This window comes from Tauraco erythrolophus, chromosome 4 (assembly GCF_009769465.1).
Source record: "Tauraco erythrolophus isolate bTauEry1 chromosome 4, bTauEry1.pri, whole genome shotgun sequence".
In the NCBI taxonomy this organism is placed as follows: Eukaryota; Metazoa; Chordata; class Aves; order Musophagiformes; family Musophagidae; genus Tauraco; species Tauraco erythrolophus.
Genome location: NC_141468.1, coordinates 35,825,951 through 35,849,234, shown reverse-complemented (window position 1 = coordinate 35,849,234; position 23,284 = coordinate 35,825,951). Strand labels below are relative to the sequence as shown.

At 41.7% G+C, this 23,284-nt stretch overlaps 1 protein-coding gene across 1 annotated transcript; it reads left to right on the top strand.

Annotated features, from left to right (window-relative positions):
* The first annotated feature begins 1,009 nt into the window (after nucleotides 1–1,009).
* DBX2 (developing brain homeobox 2) lies at nucleotides 1,010–22,152 on the top strand. Its single transcript, XM_086610840.1, has 4 exons — nucleotides 1,010–1,346; nucleotides 14,673–14,768; nucleotides 19,436–19,623; nucleotides 21,832–22,152. Exons 1-4 carry the CDS (start codon nucleotides 1,010–1,012, stop codon nucleotides 22,150–22,152), a joined length of 942 nt encoding a protein of 313 aa, XP_086466966.1.
* The last annotated feature ends 1,132 nt before the right edge of the window (nucleotides 22,153–23,284 follow it).

The following is a 23,284-nucleotide window of genomic DNA, read 5'->3' as shown; positions in this document are numbered from 1 at the left end:
CTGGTGAACAGATGCTTTGAAATGAAACGATTTCTCTGCTTACCGGGGAGATGCTTTCAGGTCTTTGTGAATGGCATCCAATTTTAACTTTCTGCATGTGCGTTTTAACTGGAAAATGAGACATCTTTGTCACGTTACATGGTTTGAAAGAAAATAAATAAGAATACATGCAAGAAACAGGCAGAGACACCCCTGCCAAAGGATGTTTATGCCAACAGAAAGCATCGCCCCACATCTCGAGGAAAACATGATTAACAGCGCCGCGTTGATCTTAACCAGATTTATTAAGACAAATGTTGAAAATCCAACGGGGGTGGGGGGGAGGGGGTAACTAAAGAGAAAAAAAAAAAAAAGGCCAGATAAAAATGCCCAGAGGGAGTGAGCTAATGACTATCTTCCCATTACCTCATGGGATCATTAGGGTCGACATGATCTCGCCGCAGCCAGCACCGGAGCCACCTCCCCGCCGGGCCGGAGGCCGGAGGCCTTTCCCTTCCCGTCCACACAGGTGCAGCCCCGCAGCGGGAAGCGCGGGCCCGCCGCCATGTCGGGAAGCCGGGGGCGCCCCGGGGGTGCCCCCGGCCTCCCGACATGGCGGCGGGCCTGGAGGGGCGGGCGGGTAAAGCGGGACAGCCACCCCCGCGCCCGGACGCGGCCGGGGCCGCTCAGCTCCCCGCCCTAACCCCCTCCCTTTCCCTCGGGGGGCTGCCGGGCAAGGCGGCATTGTTGGTCGCGTCCATCACTCCCCGTCCCCCGGCTGACATAATGAATGCGCTTGGACACACCTTCCAGCCCGGCGAAAGAGGCGCGCCGCGTCTCCACGGAGAGCCCCGCCGAGCTCTCCGCTCCGTTCCGTTCCCCTCAGCCCTCAGGGGACGCGCCCCGCAAGCCCGCCCGGCCCCATAGCCCGGCGCCCCGTCCCAGCCCGGTGAGGGACCGCGGCGGCCGGGCCGGGCTGGGCTGGGCTGGGCAGGGCCGGGGAGGGCGTGTGGGGGTAACAGCCCTCGCTATGCTGCCCAGCGCCCTGTACTGGGACCTGGTGAGCTCCTCGTCTCTCCTCAACCTGCCGGCGGCGCCGGGCTTCGGCAACCTGGGCAAAAGTTTTCTCATCGAGAACTTGCTGCGGGCCGGAGCGCCGCCGAGCCCTGCCCAGCTCCGTCCCCTCCCCGCCAGCCCCGTCCCTCTCAAGCTGTGCCCCGCGGCGGAACAAATCAGCCCCTCAGGGGGTCCCTACCCGACAAGATGGGCTTTTCAAGTGCTTAACCCCTCCGCGGCGGACGGCAGCCGCCTGCCAGCGCGGGCTCCGGCGGCGGAGAGAGGCGGCGTCTTCCCGCCGGCAGCCACAGGTGAGCGCCAGCCCCTTCCCGCGTCCCGCTGCCGGGGGGAGACGGGACAGAAGGGGCTTCGCGAGGGCTCGGAGCCGCGCCTCGGCACGGCGGGGACGGCGGCAGGGGCAGACGCGGCCGCTCCTCTCCGCCTCGACGAGCCCGGTGGCGCGGGCGGGACGCCGCGCCCCGCTGGGTGCCGTACCCCCGGGGCGCCCCCTCCGCGGCCGGGTGCTGCCAGCGGGGCTCCGGCGGAGGGTCTCGGGACGCCCTGCCGCTGGCCCCGGGACGCCGAGGCCCGGGCGAGAGGCCGGTGGTGAGAGCAGCCGGGCGGCGCACCTGTGGGCGCGGGAGTGCGGCAAAACCTTGTGCTGCGAGCGACGAGCGCTTTAACTGCCCTTAACCGCGGTTCTTTCAGGTCTGCTAGTTCTTCACAGCCTGAAGGGCCGGTAGAAGAGCTTCACCGCCAACTGGCGCTCCGGGAAGGTCTGAAATTCCTAGTTTTGGGAGAAAGGCGAGCGGTCCCGGCCCCGTCGGTAGCGACAGGTCGGGAGGCAGGCGGCAGCAGCCCGCTCCCCGAGTGCTCCGTCCCTGGGGGGCAGCACGGGGTGAAGGACCAGCCTTTTCCTTGGAAAAGGAAAATTAATTTAAGGAAATACCAATTTCCTGGAACTTTTGACAAAACCAAGGACGGGGGAAAAAAAGGCGCTTTAAAGCTGTGAAAAAGGTCTGTAATTAACTGTTCGGTCCGGTGTTAAAAGTAGAAGCCGGCGCTTTGCGGGGTGGTGGGAGATGGGTCACTCGTGCCGGTTCGATGAGTCCTCCAGCGACCGGCCTGCTGCGGTGGGGGGGACGGGGGGGGGGCGGCTACCACTTTGTATCGAACAGGCCGCATTGAGTTGGAAACAGTTTTTACAAAACACATCTCGTTTCTTCAATCTTCCGATTTTCACATAAATATATTTTGTCTGGGCGTGAAAAACGTTTTAAAGTATTTTTAGGAATGAGTGCTTCTGTCAGCCATGGAACTGGTTGAATTCAAAGTTAATTCATAAATTTCGGAATTTCGGTATGAGACTCACCGTCTATATTGTATTTTGCCTTTCCGTTATATCAATTTATTTCAGTCTTGCGTGGTGTTTTCAGAATATTTATGATCATTCAGTTTTAAATGTACTTAAAATGAAAATTGGGCAAGCAGAATCATATTTATTGAAGTAAGGCTTTAAGGTGTGAAACCCAAAGACTCGTTTTAGAAAAAGAATTAGTAACAGTTGTTTTCTTCTCAAGCATAATTTTACTTCAGTTAAGTCCTACAAACTGTTCTGCAAAATCCAAAACAATTTTTGATCCTTTAGCATGATGTACTTTAAAGGTGGACAGGAGAGAGTCAAAGAAGTGTACATTAACATTTCTGAAAATTCCAGACCTCAGCTGCCAGTAAGTGTTATCTTCAGCACATCAGTTGTTTAAACATGTTTATTTTAACCAACTATAGGCCAGACCAGAAAACAGGACAAGTATCATCTTTCTAGAATTAGATGCATATTCTTCACCCTCAAAAAAAAAAAAGCTATAGAGAAAATGTTACGTTTATGTGTACAGAGCATATATAAAAGGGGAGATAGCAGCTGCCCCAGTACTCGTCACCGTAGGTAAACTTTTTCCAAGTATTACAGAAGTTCCTGCCTGAATGCTGAGTTTTTCGAATGCTGAATTTTTCATATGCTTCCTTCTAGGATTAGTTCTTTCTTTGATCGGCCTGCAGTGGTACTCATGAACTTAGCAAAGTGTGGCAGGTCTGCCTAGTGGTGTGGAGCCCTAGCCTACCTTTCTTCTGATCCACAGCTCCCAGGGATTTCAGAGGGAGCTTTGGGCAAAAGCACCAGGCTCTTACATTTGAGCAGTGAGAAAGACTAGGTTTCCTCATGCATTCAAGACTCAGAAAAAAAGTTTCCTGCAAGTGTAGATGATGTACGACAAAGACGTATATATTCTAACAGGGATCTGTTGATTCTGATCTGACTTACATGTCTTAAAGTGATGAGGGCTCTTAAGTGTCTGAACTTTCATAAATGTGAATTAGATTGGAACTGTCCTGCTGAGCCAGATTTTGTGGTTTCTAAGGAGTCTCTTCTCTCTAGTGTAGGTGTAGGCTGGGGGAATCGTTCAGAATAGGCACTTGCATTTGTGAGTAAGGCAGGGGTGGTCAGGTTGTGTGTTACGTTTCTGGTTTCTGCAGTGATAGGGCAAACCAGTGTTTTGTCAGAATAAGAATGTTAGTCTTCAGAGTCTAATGAAGGTATTTTAACTAAGGAATTCATACTGCATAGGGTTTTTTAATTTACTGATTTTTTTGAGTATTCACTTCTTTTTCTGAGTTTTTTGGAAGAATAAACTCTTTCCTATTTGGACCCCTCAAATCACATGGCATTTTGGAAAATCTTGGTCTAAGTCTTTAATAAGGCTATTGAACATGATAAAGCAAAATGTTTTTTTAATGTTTCTGAACTAGCAAGTGCTTTATAGGTCACGCCAGGACTAAAAGTGCTCCAACAAACTAGCTTGGCATAATTCAGGGGATTTTTTTTTTTTTTTAAATGCTATAGAAAAGAGAACTGAAAAAATATCAGACTTTTTGGAATCAGTAGTCTGTATTGCTCATGTGGTCCTAAATTCTGGCAAGATCACCAAAAGTTCTCAGAAAGGAAGGAATATAAAATCACACCAGGGACTGAACTGAATAAGCTGAACCTTTTTACAGTTCCAAAACCAACATGTATCCACAGCACCTACCAAGGAAAGACGTGAAGAAAACACTCCGTTTTAGGGAACCTTTTAGCACTTCATAAAAATACTAAAGAATGAGAAATCCTGTATTCTTTCTGTAAACTGGAAAACTTATCCATGGCAGCAAAGGAGACCGGGTGGGATGACGCTCTTGATCTGGTCCATCTGGTCACAGTAGCTTTTCCCTTTGCAGCTCCTCAGCAGCAGTTTTATCAGCAAGTTTCCATTCCCATAATTTACAGCTTTCAAGGGATTTAGTCTGACTATTTCAAGTACTTATCTGCATGTGTATTTTAAGTTGTCCTCCAAAATTATCCTAAATTAAAAATTGAACAAGTACTCAGAAAGTGTCACATCCTAGATACATCATCTAATGAGTGGGCTTGAAATAATATGTTTGTTGCCTGTAAAATATTAAAATCATCACTTTCCATTGTTACACTGATTTTTTAAAAGGAAATGTTATAAAATCATAGATTTTAAAAATTATTTGACTTAAGAGTGCAATGACATGAACAAACAGCATGTTACATAAAACATAAGAAGGAAATGTAGAGGGAGCATTATTGCTCTATGATAAACTCACTTGCCTTCTGCAACAGTATGCCAGTTTATACCAGCTTGGGATTCCTGCAGGCTTTCTTGCATCTTTCTCTGAAGCCCCACTGCTGACGATGGATCACTGAACTGGGCCCGCCACCTTCAGCAGGTGTGATAAGCGCCGTGTTTCCGTTTAGCTGAACTGAATTTCTCCTAATCTGTGTGCTATGGGCCTGATTCTTCTCTTCTAAGACCTTTTGCCTTGATAAAATAAATGCACAATGCTGTCTTCCGCTTTGTGATGACTTTGCATACAGCGTGTATTTGTAGCCCTGAGTAGGTAAAGCAGTGCAGAATCTGGTTCTGCTTTTTAAACACTGGATGCCCAGACTATGTTCCTCCTGGCTAAAAACTTTTAAAAATGTAAATCAGTGTTTCCCAGTGGAATGTGTTACAGCTATGCAGCTTATACTTGCGCTGCCTCTTAAAGGATGAAGGAAGCTCCGGATAAAAGTTCTGAGCAAACTAATGGACTCTTAAGCATTGAGAAAGTCTTCAATTTGTGCTTGCTAATCTGGGATTTGGTCCCTCTCCTTGTACTCCAGCTCTATCATTATCTTGTGGATAAAGTAGAAGGCTTGACAGTTTTCCTTAGTGTTTTCTGACATTGGAAAATTATCCGGAGAATACGGAGACACAGTCTGTTGTAGCATAGGTGCTTTAAAAAGATCTACTCCACATCTTTCCTCATGACTTGGTTTCCAGAAGTATTGACTGACACCAGGTCAGAGTGACCTCCTTGAGAAATGCAAAGTTACTCTGCTACCTGAAATTATTTTCTGAAAATCTTGGCTCTTTTCTAGTAATTTACCCTGGAGGAGGATGACAGTAAGTGCTTTACAGCCTGAATATGATCATTAGTGGTATGACCGTGAATATAGTCATATGTGGCAAGAATGTGGCAAGAAACTGGCTTTCTGCTTTAATCTTGGCCTTTTAGTAGTCTAGCAGGGAAAGGAAACTAAAAAGTGCAGTGAAACAAATCAATATAACAGTGAGATACTTCCATTGCAAAACTTGCTGAAAAATTGAGTTTGTGGGATTTTTGCCTAAAGCATCAGAATATGATAGAGCAGAATAAAGTACAATACCATACAACATAAAAGAAATCCATTAGAACAAGTATATCATAAACATAAATTGGACTTAAAATAATAAATCTAAATTCTGTAATATAGATGTAGCTTTTCTTTCTGTAACATTTGAGTACTTCACATTTTAATGCATTTATCATCACAATGCCACTGAGCTAGGAGAGATTTCTACTGTGTAGAGGAGGAGCTGGAGCAAAAAAGAAATGAGGTAGTTTCTCTATGACCATCAGGAGATACTTGAATTACTGAAATTAAGTGATTTTTTTCCCTTCATTTTGGACCCCCTCTTAGCGAATAAAAGCTTATTAATTATTGATTTGAAACCAACTAGCAGCCAGAGTGTGTACTCAACCGACATGTAACACTAACTTTCAGAAAAATAAAAGGCAGGAAAGAGCTGAGTATTTTATCTCAGCTCCCTCTAGGCTTACACTAGCCTCTAGAAAGTGCTACCCTCACTCAGGCAACAAGTTGACTAACTAGTCTTAAGATTTTCCTATTTTATTGGTGTTTTCTGGGGCTAAAAAGTTTCTTTAGGGTGGAGAGGTCTGACATCTTTTCTTATGCCCTGATTGCCAGGAGCACTGAGACACCTTCTTTGTTTTAAAAGTTTGTCTTTGGAGATGGGGAAGTTTCTGTAAGAATTAGAAATCACAGACTGTGTGCAGCATCTTTTCCTGCTTCCAGTTAACTGTCCTGGTTTTAGTTGGGACAGAGTTAGCTCCTCTTTTCAGCAGCTAGAAGAGCTCCGTGTTTCAGTTTTACTCAGAGGCTTGCCCTGACAAGAATGCTGATAGCGCACTGATGTTTGTAGTTGGCACTGAGGTCTCAAGGACTTTTTCAGCTTGCCAGGTTCTTGCCAGTGTGCAGGAGCACAACAGGATAAGGGGGGAGTATAGCCGGGACAGGGGGTCCACGACTCTCCTTATGATTTGTACCTGAACTTAAGATTGAGGGCCAAACTGGCCAATTAGTATTCCATATCATGCAGCGTCATGCCCAGCATAAAAGTGAGGGTCAGCCGGAAAGAAGGGCTTTTGCCCTTCTGGTACTCTCACTTTTGGGCTCTCAGAGTGTTCTCTCTCTCTCTCTCTCTCTCTCTCTCTCTCTCTCTGTCCCGGGGCCTCCCGTTTGTCCGGGATTGTGGTATCGGGATTTATCTGTTTCGGGATTGCAGCTTCATAACGAGACGGGCCTCAGTCAAGGGGTGGTGAGCAATTACACCGTGCATCACTCGTTGGATATGTTTATCCTTGTACATATCTGTATATATATATATTGGTAGCGGTAGTAGTAAATTGTTCTTATCTCAACCCACGGGTCTCTTCTCTTTTTCCTCTTTGTTTCTCTCCCTCATCCCTGGGGTGGGGGAGGGCGCGAGGGGACTGTGTAGGGTATAGTTGCCAGATCGGCCTAACCCACCACATTAACTTTGTGAGCCGTTTAACAGAATTGGTTTGGGGTGCTCAGCATACCTTAAGAGTGGCTGCAAAATGGCTCTTAAAGGAAAAATCTTTGTGCTCATCGTAAGGTTGCCAGAGCCAGAGTAGTGCCAGCTACACTCCGACCCAGCCATCAGTCTGGCAGTCTGGGCTCAGCAGGGAATACGAGCATTGGCTAGGCAGTGTTCCTCCTGCCTCTGGTGACTCTTGCTGTGCCACTTTTGAGAAAGGAAGAGGATCTTGAGTTTGGCTCTTAGTAAGACCTGCCAGTAGTTACCAAAGCTGCACTAGGAAGACAAGTGGTGGGGTTTGTAGAAAAGCAGTTCACCGAGGGGAAACCATGAAATCAGTCATGCCTTCAGTTAGTGAATGAACTTCTGTAAAATGTATTTTGTATTGCAGGATGAGCTGGTCTTCTGAAATCTTGTAGTATAGTGTTCATGTTTTTAGAAAACACATGAATGTGATAAGTATTTATCTCATCAGGCAAGTTCTCTACTTGAGTGCAGATTTCAGGTTTCATTCTACTGTGTTTTTTTTACATTAACAAATTCTCCTGAATTTTGGAAGATGAGTTCTCTGACTCCATTGCCCACCAAAAGTGTTATGCATTCTTGCATGATGCAGCCCTGCAAAATAACTCTGATTTTTCTAAATAGTACTTTTGTGGTCAGTCATGACCCACAGCAGAATTGGGAAGGTAATTTTTTCAAAATGAAAACAAGGGCAGGTATATAAGGCAGTAGGAGCCTGTTTCAAATGTCAGATGTGTAGACCCTGATCCTTACAAAGTTAGGCACCTAAATATTTTTCATAACCTGGGCTATGTTTCTTTGAGGTGAATCATCATGTTGGAGGAGAAGTGGCCTTTGCTTTGTGCTGAAAAGCTCATGAAAGTTTTCCTTGAGAGGCTGCCCTTTTCTGAAGTTATACTGCATAATTCTGTTGGGGTGTTCTGTATATATGTAAGGATTTTACCCCTTCTGCATGAATCTTGGACAATTTGGTGTTAAAGTGCCCACCCCTGGAATTCTGTGACTATGTGAATATCTCAGATTTGAACTTGGAAAAGTATTTCCTTGTACAAATTAAAAGGACTAAAAACTTCATTTAAAAAAAAAATAAAAATCCACCATTTATTTTTTTCATTCTAACAATGCTTAGCTGATCTCGAGACTTTTGTCTGGTTGGAGCTGGCATTACTGCAACAAGTGAAGACTGGTCCAGGTAGGAAATTTTAGCTAATCAGTGCATACCACTGGAATAAATGGTGCATTTTTGCCTATGGTAAGATTTCGAATTAGGGCTGCAACAATGAAAAAACAGTCAATTGTCTTCTTGCAGCATATGACCCTAATTTTGCCTTGCTTGACAAAATTATTTCTACACAAATTGTAATATGTCGAAAATAAAATAACTTTAGTGCCTTTATGGCTGAATTTTATTGTTTTTTACAGAGTCTTTACAGCTAAACAGAAGATTATATTCTTTTGACGTTACCTATGAAGGATAAGAGGAATGTCATAGTAATTAAGCTGTTTAATAAAAAATAGGTGTCTTGTCTAATCTAGTTGTCTAAATATCTTGTCTAATCCATAGTCAATACAGAGAGACGCCTCCAGAGGATGACACAACTTATCTTCTTAGACGTCTATTTTAAGGTGATGAATCATTACGTAGAGCTACTTCTCTCTTCTCATTAACTGTGCAGGAGGCCCAGACAAGAAGCTTAGACAGCACACTGAACTTTTAGATGGAGAAGTGACAGTAATGCCCCTTTTGACGAGAAATGGTAAGCAGAAAGCGTTGGGGCACACTAGCATGGGCATCTTCTTCAAGAGAAGGACAAAGCCAGAGACAAAGCTAGTAAATCTGCAGCTCTCCAGATCCCCGTCTTCTCAGTAGCAAGGCTGTGTACATGGCATGGAGAGGGTGAAGCCATCTTTACTGTTGACTCCAGGAGACCCATGGAGTCTCTGGCAAATGGTATGGGGTTTGGTTGTTGCATTGGGCTGTCATAGAGGTGAAACCTGACCATGCATGCATTGCCACCAGCACCCATGTTTCCTCAAGTGGAGAAAAGCCAATCATACATGTACAGCAAATCATGTCCTAATAATGAGGCATGTGAATGATGCCTCTGAAAATTGATAGTGATTCACGTCAGCTAATTTGCAGCGTGACTCTGTCAGCCACTACATTGCTATAGATGTAAGGAAACAATGATCATGCTGTTAGCACATTTCAAGCCTTTTTTGGTGTGACTGCTCTGCTGATTTTTGAAAGCACTACAGAGACCCAACATAAAAATGCAAGCCCACTTCTCACATCTGCTTTTTGTGTAGGATTTCAAAATATGTATTTAGAACTTCAAAACCCTTTTTATAAAAGTTGGCCAGTATTTTAAAACTGATCTGCATACGCTGCTCTGGTCTGCCCTTTTGGCTTGACTTCCTTTGAGTGTTCAGGAATGAATGGGAAGCAAATAGTGACTTTGTGAGTGCAGGAAAGTCAGCTCAGAGGGATGCACAAGCTCTTGCAGTAAGTTTTGCCAGGTCCATGCAGTGGTGACTGTCTTTGGTGGGATATGGCAGTGGCTGTTGCTTCTTTCGCATTGCCAGGGTCTCCCCGTCAGCTGGCCGAAGTGCTTTGGGGGTGCACAACTGCTGCTGGAGCATTGGACTCTAAACACATGGAGGACAGAGCCATGGATCATTGAAAGGCCCAGGCCTTGTGGTTCAGGAGCACAAATGGTGCCATGTGGCTCAGCTGGACCACTACCCTGGCAGAGCTGCTGCTGGTCTATTTGCAGGGAGCTCTTCATGACATGAAACTTTCCTACAGCTTTGCAAAAGCCTGCTTTAATCATTGCCAAGAATGGACATAGATAGGAAATTACAGTTTACTTGTGCCCCCTTCATGGGCAGAAAGCATCCAAGTTTCTCAGATGAAACGGGATCATTTTAGCGATGATATTTTTAGATTGCCTGCCAGGGCTGGAGCCCTGTGGAAAGCAGTTCCTGTGGACTTAGCAATACTTGGAGAATTTAAGGGCTATGTTTATGCAGCTTGAGGTCTGTCTGTTCCTGTCCTTACTGTTTCTGGTTAGCTGGGTCTAGTCAGCTTTCTCAGTTACTCTTCAGAGGCGTTTTAGCTCTCTTCACAGGATTATACCACATTTTTTATCAGTTAGCTGTAAAAAAAACCCAACAAACTAACAGCATGTGCAGTGAAGGAGTCCTGTGTGGGTAATACCAGAAGTTTACCATCGGTTCACTTTTCCTCAATAGCCATTTTTCCTTTGCCCCTTTCTCGTTCTGCTGGCTAATGACCTATGCTATTTCCTGAGTCATTTTGCAACAGTAGGATTAGAAAAAAACAGATAATGTCTTGAGTAAGATACCATTTTTGAATTACATATCCATTTGAACTGAATTGTATTTAGGAACCTTACTCTCAAAATGGTGAATAGAGGGAAAACTTCTAGTCCCACTGTTGGCATGACTTTTTAGTATGGGAGGGCCTTTGAATTTAGAATATCTTCAGAGCTGGCAGTGTATTTTAAAATATCAGTATCTGAACTAATCTCTGAGTTTTAGCACTGGATGAGCTCGAGGCCCATTTGTATGTTCAGTATCATTTTATTGTGTGTTTGTAAAATGCTTTGAATTCACAAAGCTGAATGTAAATGAGCATTATTACTAAAATTTTGCATGCAGCAACAGTGTCAAAAGAATTTATCTTTTGTGAAAAAAAAATTATTGACTTCATTTTAGATATTTCATCTTTTTATATTTATGACCCAATAAATTTTATTTTAAAGCATATAGTATGGTTTTTGGAGTGCCAAAAGGCACTTACACCCTACTCTGATATTTCATTTTCGTGCATCTATGAAGCTAAACCTGTAAAGTCTCACTCTTGTGAAATGCTTAGTTCCACACAGTCTCTGCTTTCATGAAATGGGAATGCTAAGCAGAAAAAGAATTAGGTATCTTGAATATGAATTATTAAGATTTGGCCCGTGGTTAATGTGTACTCCGCATGGCTGGAAGCAACAACAGCTGCTTTTTGGTTACAGTGTACTTTGTTCTGGCCAATAAATACAGAACTCATATTCTGACATTTCAGCAGTTTTCAGCTTTATGTGAACAGCGAACAATGTTTGCTTCAGATCGCTCGACCAACAGTAGAGTGGCCATGATGAACATGACCAGAAAATAAAAGCATAGGCAATGCTTTCTGTATGTTATCCTCAGTACTGAGGATGTACTCAGGTGTTGTGTCATTCCTACAGGTACAATCACAGTATAATTCTGAAATACATATATGTTAAATATATCATTTTTCTCTGAGCAACTTTCATTCTGTTAATGCAGTTTCACACAGACAATGGAAGCCATTTAATGCAATGAGTATTCTCTGCTCTTTCTATCAAAGATAAAAAATAAACTTGTATGTGTTAGGTTGAAGCATTAACATTTTTCTGTACGTAGGGCTCCTAAGGTAGAGTTGAGTACTCCTCTGTTACGCCAGATTTTTTACTGATGTAACTTTGTGTAACTGCTACAGATTGTTTTGTGTGCAACAGCTTCAATGGACATGACCTGAGGATGTAATTTGTTATACCGAATGTAGAATTCACTTGTGCATCAGTGTGGTTGGAGCATGTTAAAGAAGTTTATAACCTAGACATATGCATTGGCTAGAGGTTTAGGGAGACATAATACCATTACTTATTCCACAGGATCTAGAATAAACCGATCTTGAGAAATGGCCTCAGAAGCCACTTGGTTCAGAGTTATATAAGGATATCACCTGCATCTTATTTCTTAAGCAAATATTCTGCCATAGAGCATGTAGATATCTGCCATGCAGGCAGAAAAGACAGCAGTTGGTTGAGGGAATTAAGTAGAATGCCCAAGAAAGCCAGAAGCTTGATTTCCATCGACTTGGGCAGAATTAGTGACAAGATCTCTCTCTACTGTTTGCATCATGGTGCTATGTTAGTGCGTTAAATCATTGCTAGCAACATCCATGGAAATATGTGGCTTGTTTGGGGTTTCCTTAAGCAAAATGTCTCAAGTTTTGACCCTGATCCATCTCCTGACCTTTATTCTTGCAGCTTACTTGCCGAGGGATTTAGTGAATGGAGAAAACCTATCTTTTCCTATTCCTCTATATTTATTTGCAGGAGCATGCTATCTATGTGAAGCAATAGCTTATTAAATTCTGATTTGTCCACGTGTCTCCTGGCTGTATCACATATCAATATGAGCACCACGTTATCAAAAAGAGCAAGGAACTGGAGAGAGTTAAGAAACCATAACAGGGAATATCAAGGACAGGCCAACATGTCTAACAAAAATAGTATGGCATGAGTAAGGTGCTCGAGCAATGATTAAAGGGAATAAGGCATTGTAGCAATCACAAAATATTTGAGACGTGTGAAAGGGAAGCAAAGAAATTGAGTGTAGTATCTCCTGTATATTAAGTTGTACTTTTAGAAGTGGATGATGGTAAGGGAAACTTGATAATGGCATGAGGAACATGGGTCCTAAGAAAGTGAGGAAAAGCTCTTCCCCTGGGAGATTGGAAATGTTAGTGGCAGGTAAAACATATTGTCAAGAACAAGCTCTCTTGTTCAGGAGGATGGCTGAGATTATCTGGCAGGTGTTTTCCTTCTTCCTCTCCTGTGCTGCTTCAGTTACAGTCAAATCCTTTCTAACTTATACGCCCCACCAGCTGCATTGAAGCCCTTTGGATATGTAAGATAGGTAAAATTTGGCTGCATGTTCTTGACTCAGAAAAGTTCCTTAGGACACAGTTCCGCATTTGATGGTCTCATGTGAAAGAGAAGCTTTAGAATACTAACACCTGATGTAAAACACTCCTTTTTGTAAATGTTTTGCAAGCATACACCTCAAAATAGGCAATTAGTTCCTCTTGGAGTATATTTATATTTAATTAGAAACAGTAAAGTGTTGGTGAAAAGCTGTAGTAATAAAAGGTTTATCCATTTTTAATTACAGTTGAAGAATATTTCACCTGAGCTTGTATGAGATCAGAAAAAAAATAGATGTAAATATTTTCAAAATGTTCAGAATTAGGCTTCTATAGCAATAGTTTATTGCTTTGGGAGATCAGCAGATTTGTAAATCAGAAGAGTTATTAAGATGCTCTAATATATACTCAGGAACTTAATTTTGGATGTTCTTTGGTTTTAACTCCAATAGAAAAATGTTTAAAAATTAAGAACATGACTTAGATACATTTATCTATTTAGCTTTCTTCTTGATTATTTTTTTTTTTAAATCTAAGGAGGCAGTTACTTTTTTTTTAATTAAGCAGGTTATTTATAGAAATTTAGAAAAACTACAGTACAAACTCTAGAGCTATTTATTTTCTGCCTAAACCAAGACAGGAAAGTGACGTGTTTTGATGCTGATCACATTTTACAAGCATACAGTTCTAGCAAGCATGGTGTATCTATTTTCGAAAGAAAAAAATATTCCAAGTTTCATCGTTGACTAGTATAAGCAGAAATTAAAAGGTAATTAAAATTAATGGAAACGCCCATAAGCTTTATAGAAAAAAATTAATAGATTATTAGATAATGAAGACCTTTCTAAGATTCGGAAGCACTTTTCAGACATAACAGAGACTTTTGATTTATTGGTTCAGAAAAAAATTCTATAGAAATTTTACAAAATATTAACTAATTCTTTGAAATGATTTTGCAGTTTTTGATTGTATTAAGCAGAGCCTTCTTCAGCACATGGTTTATTTAAATTTAGAGCACTTTCCCAGCAAGAATGAGTTTACCATCAGCATAGCAGAATCAGGCCCTGTAGTTTCTGCCTGTAGAGCTCAGCTGGATTATCTCATTGCATTTTATAGAATTTATTCCTAAAGGTTTCTTATTTACTGAGGACCTTATTGTTTTGAGTAATGTCAGCATTGAAGTACAAGCCGAAAAGACAGGATTCACTTTTAGATTCTGTTTTTCTAGGATGTCATGCATACTAGAGTTATTAAAAATAATTTTTTTGGATGCATTATACTCATTATTTCAACAATATATTATTTAAACAATGTGCTCAATCCCAATATTTAGGGAAAAAAACAAAACATAATTATAGCAATTACAGAATTAAATTTCAAATCTGCAGTTTCGTTCATATGATAAATATATTGAGAGTTTGGCATATTGTATTTAAGCTACACATGTAAAATAACCTTGCTAAATTGAAGAGCAATTACTTGGTTTATCATTGTTTGCCTTAAAAATATCACCATCTTGAAAAAAGGGAGAAGAACTTGTGGGGCAGGACTTTACACACTGACTTTTTGGAGGACTGTTGTTATAAATATCACCTAAGCTCAATGGATAATCAATTAGATCTATGCTTTCTTTGCAGCTCTTTCCAAACACTTTTTTCTCCGAGCCCCGCCATTCTACTCGGCATGCTGCGGTGGGTCCTGTCAGCACCCGGCATCCCCCACTGCTTTTCCAAGTAAGTTTTTATGCTTCATCAGTAATGCTTGAGTTATTCTGTAAACCAAAGCAGCAGGATTTAATGTGTTCTGGAAAACTAATTGGTGATGCAATGGCAGCAGCTAATTCCTTAGTAAAATCACAGCAATCCTATTCAGAGGGTTTCCAAAGATTTATCAAACTTAAGTACACTGAGCAATTGTGAGAGGTTTCTAATGGCATTGAGACACCCAGACAGAGCTAACCTAGGAAAGCTCCTTGTTTTCAGTTTGCTAGAAAAGATTATTTAAAATCAGTAACTTTTTTAAAACTCTGTGTCAATAAATGTTTGCAAATAAGAAAAGAGCAGAGCTGAAAGATCTTTAAATGGGTGCTGCATTTTAATGTCTGTTAGGGATAAATTATGATTCAGGAAGCCTTAACATTATTTAAATGAAACAGTCATTCTTTTGGTAGCAGTCAAATGCATGCACATGTTTAATTTGTTTTTCTTTTTCAATTATAATGTAAAAAATAGAAGAAGTAAGTTGAAGAGAGTTTTGGCCAGTATGCACTATACGTTCAGGCTTAAGACCTGGAAGACACTTCCATTCAACCCAAACAGAAATTTAACCTTGATTGTGAAGTTTGTACGCCATAGTGTAAGAATGGATGTTCATGATTTTACATGTTTGTGACTCAGGAATACAAACAGAAGAGACATTTCCTAGTCCTTCAAAATGGAGAAGCAGCACAAATCGCCTCGCAAGTCCAAATGAAAATTAGAGCTTATGTCTGCTCTAGCCTATACTTTTTTATCAGAGTTGCATTCAAACCCTTCCTGACTGCGTGCATGCGTTTTATGAATGTTTCAGAAGGGCAGTTGCTAAGTTGAATGATTCTTGATAAGTGAGGCAGCAAATGCTGGCAGTTTAATGAGCTGCAAGTTTCTGAGCACCTCTTTAGGGGGCTGACACTTTCCCACAGAGCGTTTTACATGGCCCCGGCTCTCCCACAATGGCTGACAGCACCATGACCAATCACCACTTTCACTTTACTCATCCACACGCGACCTCACCACAATTTTTCACTGTGCAGATGAACTTTAGGAACCATTTCGCATTGAAAAGGCCTGGGCAAGGGTCAGTTGCCCTTTTGTATGTCCATAAAGCAATACTCTATGTGCCAGTCTTTTCTCCTGTCTCACATTCCAAGAGATTTTCTGGACACCATTTAAAGCACTTGACTGAAAAATAAAGCAGTGAATGAAACTGACTTTTATAGACTCATTCTAGCTCATCTTCCCATATAACCCTGTCTACCTGAAAAGGGATTTAGTGGATGAGCTGAGTGTATACAGGGACTTGCTGAATACATAGGCCCATTATCAACTGTGGGGATTGTTTATTAACCAGGACTGATACACTACTATTTTGGAAGTGACCTATTAATTGTCCATTTAACTAGAATGTATTGAATTCAAATGAAAAATGGAAACCATGACTAAAGCTTTTACTTGCTCCTTCAAGGTGGTCTCTGCCATGAAGGCAAATGAAGATTGTTCCACAGATTAAGAGGACATTTATCACTATATATTAGGATACAAAGGAAAGACTTAAAAAAAAAAAGAAGCAAAACAAAAATCAAACCAGCAACGTAGGAAATAGTTGGTAACAGATTCACACTTATGTCAGCAGAGCACTAAACCTTTTGATGCACATTCAGAGCGACAGGCTGAAAGCTGGCTTACTTCATTTTGATGGAACTGTTGCAATGTATGAATGACTGCCTATCCCACCGTACTGAAAAATCCTTTAATCTGCAAACCGAAATTTAGTTTTTGTGTGAGCAGTCAGAATGCATTTTGGAATATGAGGTATTCTTAAAAAGATTCTCTAGGCTAGTCCACTGGGAGAGAGTATTCATTATCCCAAACACGAGTTTCAGATTTTTTGACCCAGTGGCTCTTTGCTGATGCTTGTGAGTGTTCTGCTCATCATTAAATTTTGTTGGGTTAATCTTTTAAAATCAGTCACATATTGTGCTTAGAGTGTGTAGCTTCTTCACTATTAAGTTAGTCTAATACAGGTATTAAGGTGTACCCTACATACTGCCTGTACGGGAATTAATTGGTGCCTCGGGACTCCAGCAGGAGGTTGTTTCTTTGCTGATTGACTGTTAACAACCAGCCAGGCAAGACAAATTTTAAGGGGTCACGTAATCTGGCGTCCTCTGTCCTTGGCTGACAACTCCATTGTGGAATGGAGGCCAGGAGGCAAGAACCAGCCCTGTTACACCTCTTCTCTCGCTGGTGTCTCTTGTCTCGTGGTGGGGATGGGAGAAGGTACCAGCTCTTCTACTGTCAGAGTATGCCCCTTCCAGAAAACTTGAGAATGGCTGGTGATTTATCAGAAACTACTTGGAAGCTGCCTGGAAAAGGTACCTAAATTCACCAAATTCAACCAAGAAGGAGAGAAAACATGCTTGAGGAAGAAGGGCCGGTGTTTGATCCCAGCTTCGTGGGCAAGATGGGAGCTTGGAGTGGAGGTCGTGAGGGAGCTATGCACTCCTCAGAGAAATATGAACCCAGCTTGCCCTTTGCAGAAACCTCCATCGTGGCATTTTGACTTTTGTTCTGCAGATGGTTTATTTTGGTTTGGATGGAGTCTGACTGTGTGTCACTATGTCGTAAATATCAGGACAGTAACGAGTAGGTTATGTTTTTTGTATCTGATCTCAAATATATAATTTTGAAAATTGAAGTACAGCTGTATAAATTTAGACTTCTTTATATTGAAACATTTTAAATCATAATAATTTTCGCCACAGGCTATTATGAGGGACAAATGTAAAGATGGGTTCTTAAGGTGTAGAAAAATTCAAGAAAGACATGTCTAGCAGAATGCAATGGTCCCTAAATCAGTTATGTTTGACAGTGGCAGTGTATTTTAGGGAAGGATCATTGTATTCTTGCTGAGCTTCTAATACTATTCCTCTACTGGTCACAGCTGGAGGCAGGATACAGGGGTGACGTATGTAATATCAAACCAGTCACACATGCGCCACATAAGTATTTAGTCAACTTTCAAGACATACACGTATACACTTTAATTTCTCAGCATTATACACACACAGTTCTACAATATCCTCATATATGTGTGTTTGTTTCTTTGTGGGTGTTTAAAGATACACATACCCACATGTATATACATAGAATATACGTAAGTTGAAATCTGGTGTAGCTCCAAGGAACTGTTTGTGAAAGGTGCATCTGGATTTAATTAGTATTTTCAAGAGCATTGTATCTTTTGAACAAATGTATTTACCTCCCACCCCCATTACAGCTAACTAGAAGAGATAGAACTTTTCATGAAAGAATGTGCAATCTTTTAGAAAATCTGCTTTACAGGGGAAATTTGCCATTGGCTTCATTATGAAAATGATCCTTAACAGAAGTCAAACAGCAGCACACCTTTGCAGCTGCTGTAATTATAAACTGGGATGGCAACCTTAGCCCATGTACGTGGGAAGGTGCCATCAAGAGGACAGCTTGCACCTGCAGACCCTAACTTGCACGTGGTACAAACCAAAGCCATCTCTGTGTCTGCCCTCTCACAGGAAGATCGCAGGCATCAGTGGCTATATAGTCACAGCACAGGTTTCTGAATCAAAGAGCAGCTCTTTCCTGGCCTGCTTGCAGCTGCCTCCTGCAATTATCACATCCAACGCACAGTGACAGGCACTATTCAGCTGGCCTCTGGTACTGCTCCCTGGGCGAGCATTCGGGGAAGCCGGGAGTGCTGGAGGCGTACCAAGCCCCACCAGTGACTGTTCCCCATACACCACATCCTTCTAGGGGAGAGGGAGCATGGGAAAGCACTATGGCTTTAGGCTTTATTGGATGTGAGGAAGGTGAGAGATTTAGTTGGATTTGGGTTTTCTGTGCTCTTTGTGACGCCAGTGAAGGGACAATGTGAACGCTTCTGCTTCTCCACTGTAGCTCTTTCCCCCAACTTTGAGGCTGTTTTCCAGGGTAGGGTTCCCTCTGGGCGTGGATCAAGGGGATGCAATTGGATTAATTGAAAACTACCCTCCCAAGGACGTGCTATGAGATGTCAGAGGATTAAAATCAGGCTGAAAGGAGTAAGTTCAAGTACTCCCCAAATCCTGTAATAAAGAAATTGCTGCAATTTCCAGAACGAGTAAGTGAATGGCCAGGATTTTCTGACAAATAGTTCACTCTGAAAGCCTTTCGTTAGTAAACAAAACTAAAGAAAGCCTGTTTAGTTTCTCTGAATCAGTATTACAGACCACTTTTATCTGGTTCTGCATTTCACACAAGGAGAAAATAAACTCCTAGGAAAACTCAGTTTACTCAGTGATAATAACACGCAGAGGAAAGTGGAAAAGTTTCTCCCTGGCTATATTTGAATTTTACAGTAGCATGGACCCTGTGTTAATGTGCCTCTATGAACTCATCTGATTTACTTTTTACCATGTCAAGGGGAGACTTTTGACCACTGACAACACCTCTAGATCCAAGAGAGGATTTAGTCCTTAATGAACATGACTGAAGCATTACAACACACTTATAACACCAACAAATCAAAAGTAGGACAGTAGTCTGCTAGCATTAGAATGAACAGCACTTAATATTTCTCTGATATGTGTTAGATATTATGTGAAACTCTCATCCATTTCCACTAGGAGAGGAAAGTGTCCTGCCTCTTTTGACCCAGGAGTCTAACTCCAAAGCCCGAAGAGGTATATTAAGAAGAGCTGTCTTTTCTGAAGACCAGAGGAAAGCTTTGGAGAAAATGTTTCAGAAGCAGAAGTATATCAGTAAAACAGACAGGAAGAAACTGGCCATTAACCTGGGTCTAAAGGAGTCTCAGGTAAGGAATGACAGAACATGTGTGACTTTCTTTCTGAGGAAAAATCTTTAAAGTGGCTTTGAAGGAGGAAAACTGAACAGCACAGGGACAGCCCTGAGCTCCCTCATTGAGCAAAAAGCTCAGTAAATCAATGGCAGTTGTAACCAAGGAATGCTTGAACAGGTTCCTAGTTTATTTCCTGAAGGCATACATTCAAAAGTTGATCACTCTGCATTTCATTTCCAGCTGCCATTTTGCTGTCTGACAGAGCCTCCTGAGGACCTTTGGGGTAGGGTACTGTGCTCCATCCCACTGCCTGGCAGGCAGTGATCCAGGCAGACAGCAGCAGAGCATAGAGCCCTCCTGCATTCCTCTGAGCACCCTTTGCACTCGCAGATGAACAGCTAGTGACAATGCAATCAACAGCACTTGCTCTGAAACCATTCTGCCCCAAGAGACAGGCATCCATCCCTACAGAAAGAAACTTAGCTGCACAAGGAAAGAGATCCTCGGAGCTGAGAGAAACTGTAGAAGGAAAAATTTTGCAGGATGACCTTCTAAAATGCTCCCACTTTACTTACCAATTCATGTTTCATAGGATTTTTCACGAGTCTGAGTTGGCCTACTGCAGGATTTTAGAATTTAGCTGAGGGTGTAGTGCCTCCAGTGAGCTGGTGCTGAATGGCAGTAGCCCAATCTGCAATATCAGTAGACGCAGATCTCGAATACAGCTGAATGAGAGTGAGTGACAGTGCAATTTTATTTATTTGCATGCAGCAGGAGTGAAAGTGCTTACGATACATATGGCAGAAGCTGTCTGAGGGGCAGAAAAGCCTGGAAATGGCGATGGGAGCTCTCATCATCTTTATCTTGGAGATTTTCAGAACTTGATGAGGCCCTCAACAATTTGATCTAACTTTTCAGCTGGCTCCACTTTGCACAGGAGGTTAGATCTTGTGGTCTGGGGCGCTTCCTTGCAACCTGAATGACTCTGACTCCATCACAAGCACTGCAACTATAAACAAACAACACAGAGTGTGGTGCTTCTCAGTGTGATGAACAGAGCTGTAATCTCTGCAGGATAAACTATTTCAATGAAAATGTGCAATTGCACTCACCAGTGCGCTGCCTAAAAATTTCCCAGTATATAGTCAAATTGCTAATATTACAATTATTTCCTTGAGATTTTCTTCTGTGTTCTTGATATTCAAGAGAGCCCAGGGGAGTGAAAAATAGTGGAGTGACACATAGATAACAACTACCACTACAGGAAAATAATTTCATGGTAATGATAGACCAGGCGATAGCTATGTCTTCTTCTTTTTCCTCATGAAAGGAAGAGCAGTTGCCAGGAAAGTTGTTTCTTCAATTTTCTGACCAGTTGTGCTGGAGGGACAGTACCTGCCATCTAACGCAATGATTCTCAAACCTTTGAAAGCATAGCCCCTTTGTCTTCGTATCAAGCATCTGAATACTAGGACTAAATGCAAATCTTTAAGGGAAAATAGAAAACAATCTGAATAATTGATTGATCCCCCCCCCCATTTCTTCTCTTTATGTAAAAAGAGTTCCTAGATGTGTATTTCCCCAAGCTTCTCCCAGCATTTCATAAATGCCTTTGAACGCTCGCGATCAAGCTTTGCAACTTGAAGTTTTTGAAAAATTGATTTTATCTCAAAAGCACATGGATTCTAGACAACTCCTGGAAAACTCTAGTCAGGCAGACAAAATGTCTTTAAATCCTCACTACTGTGTCATATGTCATAACATATTTTGAAGCTATACGGCCAAGCTGGTTTTAGCTATGCTTGTGAATGGGACAGTCGTAGTTCTTAGAGCCTCTTTGAAATAGAGGGCTTCACATTGCCAGTAATATCACTTAGTTTTGTTAATGACAATGCTAATTTACTCTGAGAATCCTTTTCTGTCTAGAAGGATGTTGCTATAGGAAATGACTCTATCCCTAGCCACTGGGCTGTCGTTTTTCCAGTCTAAGACAAATAATCACCTGTTTGAGGTGGTGAAAGTCAAGGAGAGTATTTAGCCCAGCTGTAGTAAATAGTGATGGGAAAATCCTCAGATAATGTCAATGAGTCAGCTTCACTGGATCTACTAGAACAATGAATAAGGAAGGGATATGAAACTAGGGGGATGGAAAGAAAAAAACTCGTTAGAGCAAAGTTGTTTAAAGAAAAGAGTGATAATAAACTCTCATTAACTTGCAAACAGGTGAAAATTTGGTTTCAGAATCGAAGGATGAAATGGCGAAACTCCAAAGAAAAAGAAGTGCTTTCAAACAGGTGCCTCCAAGAAGAAGGTCTTCAGGAGAACTACCTCTCACGATCCACCGTGAATTTTACCTCCCCATGCCCAACTGTGTGGGAAGTGTCTCAGGAGCAGGCAAGTCCAAGGTGGAGGGAGAATTCTCCAGGAAATTCTGAAAGACTGACTAGTACACAGCCACCTCCAAGAGCAAATTCATCGCAGAGCCCACTGTATTTGTATCCTGACCAAGACACTGCAAATAAGGCAGTTACATCATCAGCCTAAGGAAATAGGGGCAGTTTGTAAATTGAGTGGAGAGCACAGGCTTCAAATGAGCAGTCTTTTAAGACTAACAATATTTGGACATTGTAAAGCTAACTAGTTTATGCCTCATAAATTTGCTAAAGTCTAACACCATTAAAATGACAAACAACTAATGATTTAAGAAGTATTCTTCAATGCTCAGTCTTTTCTTGTGTTTTGTTTTTTTTTTTTTTCCCAGTCTTTTACTGACCTTAAAAGTGAAATAGGAACTGATGGTAAGTAAAATGAAGTGAAGAGCATGAAGCTGAAGTTGTGCTCTGATTTATGCATCCGCGCTGTATACGATATTCATTAAAAACACAGATAGAGAATCACTTTTATCTCTCATTGCAGTCAGACCAATTAATTTCTTTTGTGCATGAGAGAAGAATAAGCCTATTTCCCTCAAGATAGTAAGTTGCTTTGGGTTATTTGTGAAATTCATTAAATGACACGATAGGATCATATTAGACAAATGTAAGCATTTTTAGTATGTTTTCTCCGTCCGTCCTCACCTGTATCAGTATTTAATTAGTTTTAAATAGCACGATCACAGAATGATAACCCTGGTAAAGGGTTAGCTGATAACCCTGATAAAGTATGCAATACTAAAAGACAACCAATAAGCCCTATAAAATATTTCGTGTTTAAGTCACTTTGATGTGAATGCGTACTGGGAAATACAATTCACTAACTCCTGTCTTTTCTCCTGTGGATGAACCTTCCAGCATTCTTAACTCTGAATTTGAGCGGCTTTTGTCAGACTGTTAGTGCAATCTCTTGTACTCTCTCCTATATTTCAAAACTGTAATGGAGATGTGCAGGATTGAAGCCCAGATGCGCTAAGCAACAGAACTATAATTGGAAAAACTGCCACTACAGCTGTCTCAGAGAGGTACTTAAGGAGATGGCATACCATAGCAGCCTTATTCCTGACTTACTCCTATTTAAACGTGCCAATAAGTACACATAATATATGTCTGTATCAAAGACAGGACAGTATTCTGTGTAATACAAGTAGCCTCAAATAATATTATTAAAACTGCTTTACTTAAAATGGTTTGCTTGCTTCATCCACTTTTAGGAAATCACTATATGAATTTAAGGAGTAGTT

Coding starts and splice junctions, on each gene's coding strand:
- DBX2 (XM_086610840.1), top strand. CDS start 1,010: ATGCTGCCCAGCGCCCTGTACTGGGACCTGGTGAGCTCCTCGTCTCTC. Junction 14,769..19,435: donor ATCCCCCACTGCTTTTCCAA/GTAAGTTTTTAT, acceptor CATTTCCACTAG/GAGAGGAAAGTGTCCTGCCT. Junction 19,624..21,831: donor TGGGTCTAAAGGAGTCTCAG/GTAAGGAATGAC, acceptor ACTTGCAAACAG/GTGAAAATTTGGTTTCAGAA.